This window comes from Eurosta solidaginis, chromosome 3, assembly GCF_040869045.1.
Source record: "Eurosta solidaginis isolate ZX-2024a chromosome 3, ASM4086904v1, whole genome shotgun sequence".
Lineage (NCBI taxonomy): Eukaryota > Metazoa > Arthropoda > Insecta > Diptera > Tephritidae > Eurosta > Eurosta solidaginis.
The window spans coordinates 137336851-137343301 of NC_090321.1; the positions used below are offsets into that span (position 1 = coordinate 137336851).

The 6451-nt window shown below is 39.0% G+C and overlaps 1 protein-coding gene across 23 annotated transcripts in view; it reads left to right on the forward strand.

Annotated features, from left to right (window-relative positions):
• The window catches only part of RyR (Ryanodine receptor), a 1962175-nt gene extending 1956255 nt beyond the window's left edge, over positions 1-5920 (forward strand). For all 23 annotated transcript variants that reach the window (XM_067773071.1, XM_067773075.1, XM_067773079.1 and 20 more), the window contains 2 exons: positions 2806-3007; positions 3106-5920. In XM_067773071.1, coding sequence (XP_067629172.1) covers positions 2806-3007; positions 3106-5794 — 2891 coding nt within the window. In that variant the 3' untranslated portion in view covers positions 5795-5920. The remainder of the gene's footprint in view (positions 1-2805; positions 3008-3105) is intronic.
• Positions 5921-6451: the final 531 nt, after the last annotated feature.

Here is a 6451-nt window from a genome sequence, read left to right on the forward strand (position 1 = left end):
AAAATCGATAGACGTATTGTTTCTTTTAAATGGCAATACTCTTATAAAACTCAAATGTCAATTTTTGGTGCCACAATAACAAGGTGCTTAAAAATTCATCGTAAAATTTTACATGTTTTTTTTTTTAATTTACAAGCCAAATATGTATTTTATTAATAACTAAAAGTTATTGAAAGTGGTTCAATGAAATTTTATTTGAGCTCAAGATTAAACAGCCAACGAGCTTTTCACAATATCTCTATCAACTCCTGTTATGCGAGCAGTCACTTCATCGTTTTCAAAAAATCTTCTTGAGGATTTTCCATCATTTGTATTTCCGTATCCTGTAGAACTAAGGCCCACTCCCTTTTAAAATAGTCATTATCAAATTTCGTTTGATACCCATATTGTACAAACGCATTCTAGAGTCTACCCTGGTCCACCTTTATAACGATATCCCGAAAAGGCGTCCACCTATAGAACTAAGGCCCACCCCCTTTTAAAAAAATTATTAACACCTTTCATTTGATAACCATAGCGTACAAACAAATTCTAGAGTCACCCCTGATCCACCTTTATGGCGATATCTCGAAAAGGCGTCCAGCTATAGAACTAAGGCCCACTCGCTTTTAAAATACGCATTAGCACCTTTAGTTTGAATCCCACATTGTACAAACGCATTCTAGAGTCACCCCTTGTCCACCTTTATGGCGATATCTCGAAAAGGCGTCCACCTATAGAACTAAGGCCCACTCCCTTTTAAAATACTCATAAACACCTTTCTTTTGATATCCATATCGTACAAACAAATTGTAGAGTCACCCCTGGTCCACCTTTACATGTGACACACTGACAAGGGTGTGACCGTCCTAAAAAGATTATTTTCTGGCAAACGCAGCAAAACCATTACTCTGCACCGGAATCAGGTACAGGCCTCAGATTGGGTTCGATACCTTCCCGGAGCAGGAGAATATGGTGCACTCCCGATGCAAGGAGCTGCTCCAAGGATGAGAATTTGTGGGAGAGACGCAACAAATTAAATGGGGTTACACTGAGATAAAAGCCCTTGGTCGGGAAAAATCCCTAGTCACTCCGGTACATAGAACCGGCTTATAGAGATGCGGATTAAATGCGAATAAAATTTAATTTTGATGGTCAGTGTACTAAAATTATCAAATTATATAAGCTCCCTATTTGGAGTAAGTCAAAGCTTGGAGGGGTAAACCTACAAGAAAAATGTAGCACAAAATATCTAGGAGTCATCCTATATAGAAAGTTGTCGTGAAAGCTCCATGTGGAAGGAAGAGAGAGCGAAGAAAACCACCGCGGCTCAGTGAATACAATAGGATGCTAGGATACACGTGGGGGCCTATCACCCCGACTCTCCTATTGGTTATTTACGGCAATTTGAAAACCATACTTTACTATGAGGTCCTTGTTTGATGGACAGCCACAAAAAAGTACGCAAACCAAAAAATTAGAGAGGGTATGCAGATTATCAATGGTTAGCATAACGGGAACCCATAAAAATACATCGACAGTAGCATATGCCATTCTACACATTACGCCTTCGGACCTAATGTCAAAAATATCCCGTTAGCCACTGTAACAAGGCTTGGGGCCTCGGAGCTGCTTCAGACAGGCCTTATGGCCATAGCATACAGTACCATCTAATATCGGGCAAACGGAATATAGGACCCGTGCCTGAGCTTCGAAAGAGATGTGGCGGCCACAATTGAGCCGGAGAGTTTGCGCCAGGGTTCGGAAATGACAGAACATACTATATACTTGTATATCGATTAATCCAAATTAACGGAAGGGGTTGGGTCTGCTGTTTACTGCGTCGATGCAGAAATAAGTAGATCCTAAATGCTGCCGGATTGTTGCAGCGTCCTTGTGGCGGAAAATATAGCCGTGAATAGAGCAGAAGAAATTCTGGAGGAAACGTGCTTAGGCTGCAATCGCCTCAATATATATATTGGTAGCCAGGCGGCAAACACTTCACACAGTACTTCATCATGAAGTGTCCTGGAATACAAATAAGCATTGGAAAAACTTTGCTCTGGTCGGACAATACATCTACACTGGGTTCCCGGTATTAAGGGATAGAAAGCAACGAAAAGGCCGCTGAGGTTGCAAAAGAGGGTGCAGCACTATCTGAATCAACGGTAAACTTTCCAATCCGTTTGGGAAAAATTAAAAGAAGACAGGAGCTGCATATGTTCATGATCAAGCAGGAAAGGCGTGGAAAAAAGCACGGGCCTGCAAAATTTCTAAGAGTATAAGCAAAGCCTACGATATTGGACTCACAAAGTGGCTCATATCTCTGAAGAGGGAAGACATTAAAGCTCACGATGGCATACTAACTGGACACTGCCTTCTGGCGGCACATGCTTGTAAAAAAACCTCGTCTGTAACAGCAGATGTAGGAAGGGAGAGCTGCAGGAAGAAACGGATGAGCGCGTTCTGTGTTCGTGTCCTGCGCTTGCCAAATCAAAGCTCCAGCTGTTAAGAGCTAGGTCTCAAGACAGCAATTGAGCTAGGTCCTTGAAAGCTTCTAGTATTTTCCAAGATGGTGGAGATATTGTTAAACATATGTAAGTCTTGGCACCTGATTGGAGTTCTTACGTTTGGTATTCAAACCATTCAGTCTATCTTTATTAAACGGCCAGTTCAACCTAACCTATCACAACTCTGTGTCGTTCCCATTGTTGTCCTAGTACAAAAGCAGGGTACGATTTAGCTAATCGGTACATAATCCAAAACTATACCTGTCATACCTGTTTAAGACAGTTTTAATTATATTAAATTTTTCCTTTTGTGTAGGTACTATTGGCAAGCAAATGGTAGACACATTGGTTGAGTCTGCAGGAAATGTAGAGCTTATTTTAAAATACTTCGATATGTTTTTAAAATTGAAAGATTTAATTGAATCACCAAGCTTTTCTGAGATCGACATCAAAAACGAAGGCTGGGTGACTCCGAAGGACTTTAGAGACAAAATGGAACAGTCAAAGAATTACACGCCGTAAGTTTAAGTATATAATTCATAGACACGTTTGTTTATTAGAAAGCATTTCCATATATCTATCACTTTTAATATAATATTTTGGATATTTTATACAGAGAAGAAATGGATTTCCTTTTGGCATGTTGTGAACGCAATCACGAAGGTAAAATCGACTATAGTGCATTTGTCGATCGCTTCCATGAACCATCAAAGGAGATCGGTTTCAACTTGGCTGTGTTATTGACTAATTTAAGTGAACATATGCCGAATGAACCACGCCTAGCAAGATTCTTAGAGACTGCTGGATCTGTGCTTAACTACTTTGAACCATTCTTGGGTCGCATAGAAATTTTAGGTAGTTCTAAACGAATTGAACGCGTTTATTTCGAAATAAAAGACTCAAATATTGAACAATGGGAAAAGCCGCAAATCAAAGAGTCCAAGCGAGCATTCTTCTATTCAATAGTAACTGAAGGAGGCGACAAAGAAAAATTGGAAGCTTTCGTTAATTTCTGTGAAGATGCTATTTTTGAAATGACACACGCTTCTGGTTTAATGGCTACAGATGACGGTGGTAGTAATGTTAAACGCGACACAGCTTATAGTTCCTATATGAGCGAAGAAGAAGAGGAACGAGCTGCCCGAGATCCTATCCGTCGTACCATACAAGCTATCAAAGACGGTATTAAGTTTGCACTACATATGCTTAGTCCATCCAATATAAAACACCAAATAGGCGTAATGCAAACAAAGTCGGCTCCGGAGCTAATAATTGGTCTCTTCAAATTGATATTTTATATGTTCTATTACACTGGGTATGGCAATTTCTGTGTTGTTCGTTACATTTTCGGAATCCTTATCAATCTAATGCGTGGACCAGCACCCGAAGAAATGGAAGGCCCACCAGTCGATGAAGCACCATTTCCAAAAGCTTTGCCACCATTGCCAATAGAAGGGACACCTGGACCAGTACAAATTACTGGTCTGGATTTAAACAAAGAAGATAATGGCCAATACAAAATAACAGTGCGAGAATCGTCCGGAGGTAGTGGAAGTGCGTCATTAGAAGAAACAGGTGAATCAAGCCCGGAGGATGCAAGTGTTGGTATTGATCAATCAGTTGAAAGCGAACAGTATCAACTACAAGAGCCGATTTCCATCGTTGATCTCTTGGGTGGTGAAGCAGCCAAAAAGGCAGCACAAGAAAGACAAGAAGCTCAAAAAGCACAGGAAGCAGCTATGGCTTCCATTGAAGCAGAAGCTAAGAAATCTTCAGCAACTGCTCAAGAAACGCCTGCTGTTCATCAAATCGATTTTGCTCAATACGCTCACCGGGCCGTTAGTTTTCTCGCTCGCAATTTTTATAACCTAAAGTATGTAGCATTGGTGTTGGCTTTCAGTATCAATTTTATGTTACTTTTCTATAAAGTAACTTCATTTGGTAACGACGAAGAGACTTCTGGTGATGATGAACTAATTCTTGGTTCAGGATCTGGCGACAATTTAGCAGCATCTGGATTTGGTGGCTCAGGGGATGGTTCTGGGGATGGCAAAGATAGTGAAGATGATTTACCCGAACTAGTTCATGTGGACGAAGATTTTTTCTATATGGCTCATGTTATACGCATTGCTGCATTATTACATAGTTTGGTTTCTCTTGCTATGCTAATTGCTTACTATCATTTAAAAGTACCATTGGCTATATTTAAACGAGAAAAGGAAATAGCTCGCCGTTTGGAATTTGATGGACTTTTCATTGCTGATCAACCCGAAGATGATGACTTCAAATCACATTGGGACAAGTTAGTCATATCGGCAAAATCCTTCCCAGTTAATTATTGGGATAAGTTCGTGAAGAAGAAAGTCAGACAAAAATATAGCGAAACCTATGACTTTGACTCCATTTCAAATCTGCTGGGTATGGAGAAAAGCGCATTCATGGCACAAGAGAGTGAAGAAGGTGGTTTAGTCAAATATATGATGAATATAGATTGGCGATATCAAGTATGGAAAGCTGGCGTTACATTTACAGACAATGCTTTCCTTTATTCATTGTGGTACTTTTCTTTCTCGGTCATGGGCAATTTCAATAACTTTTTTTTCGCAGCTCATTTGCTTGATGTTGCCGTAGGTTTTAAAACACTTCGCACCATTTTACAATCCGTCACACACAATGGAAAACAACTTGTTTTAACGGTTATGCTTTTAACAATAATAGTATACATATATACAGTAATTGCTTTTAACTTTTTCCGGAAATTTTATATACAAGAGGAGGACGAGGAGGTTGACAAGAAGTGTCATGATATGTTAACTTGCTTTGTTTTCCATTTATACAAAGGAGTACGAGCCGGTGGTGGTATTGGTGATGAGATTGGCGATCCCGATGGGGATGATTATGAAGTTTATCGCATAATTTTTGACATCACATTCTTCTTTTTTGTTATTATCATATTGCTGGCCATTATCCAAGGTTTGATTATTGATGCCTTTGGAGAGTTGCGTGATCAACTGGAATCGGTAAAAGAAAATATGGAATCAAATTGTTTTATATGTGGCATGGGTAAAGATTTCTTCGATATTGTACCACACGGCTTTGATACGCACGTACAAAAGGAGCATAATTTAGCAAATTACATGTTCTTCCTAATGCATCTTATTAATAAACCGGATACGGAATATACCGGCCAAGAGACTTACGTTTGGAATATGTATCAGCAGCGTAGTTGGGATTTCTTCCCTGTTGGTGACTGTTTCCGTAAGCAATATGAAGACGAACTTTCCGGTGGTGGTGGGGGCGGATAATTTTCATACTGGTTTAAAAGTTAAAATTGGCAATGAACACTTTATTTATTATACGTATTAAGTAAACAAATTGTGAAGAATGTTACAACTGTTATTCTAACTAACAAATACACTATATGCATCACACCTTTTATAGTAAATTTATTTTATTTTAAGTTTTATATTGCTGACATTCAAAATAAAGCCATTAGGTTGTGACGGACTTTTCCTTGGGTTTGCCGTGGTTAAGTCTCAGTCCGTCCAGTGCTCATGAAAATAGAATTCCTATTGGATTCTCCAAATGAATAAACCCTGTTAGTTTTTATAAAGGTTATACATTTTTATTAAAGTAAATCCAACTCCTACTCCTAGCTTCTTCCTAAGTTTTATAAGCGGTGGCTGAGGTAAAACCTTCAGCCTCAGACGAATATATTCTAAGCACAAATAAAGTCGTATACCTTCAGGTGCGCTCTTGATCGGTATTCAATGCGAATTCGTCGCACTTATATACTAAATTCGTACGCAGGCAAACGGTTATTTTATAATAACAATTTTCACTTAATAATATTAACAATATATTACAACCGTTATTCCGGTGGATATTTTTTTTTTTTTTTATACATTTCCATGCACCATAATACTCCTCGTTGCATATTTGCCCGCATGTCGTGTTTTCCA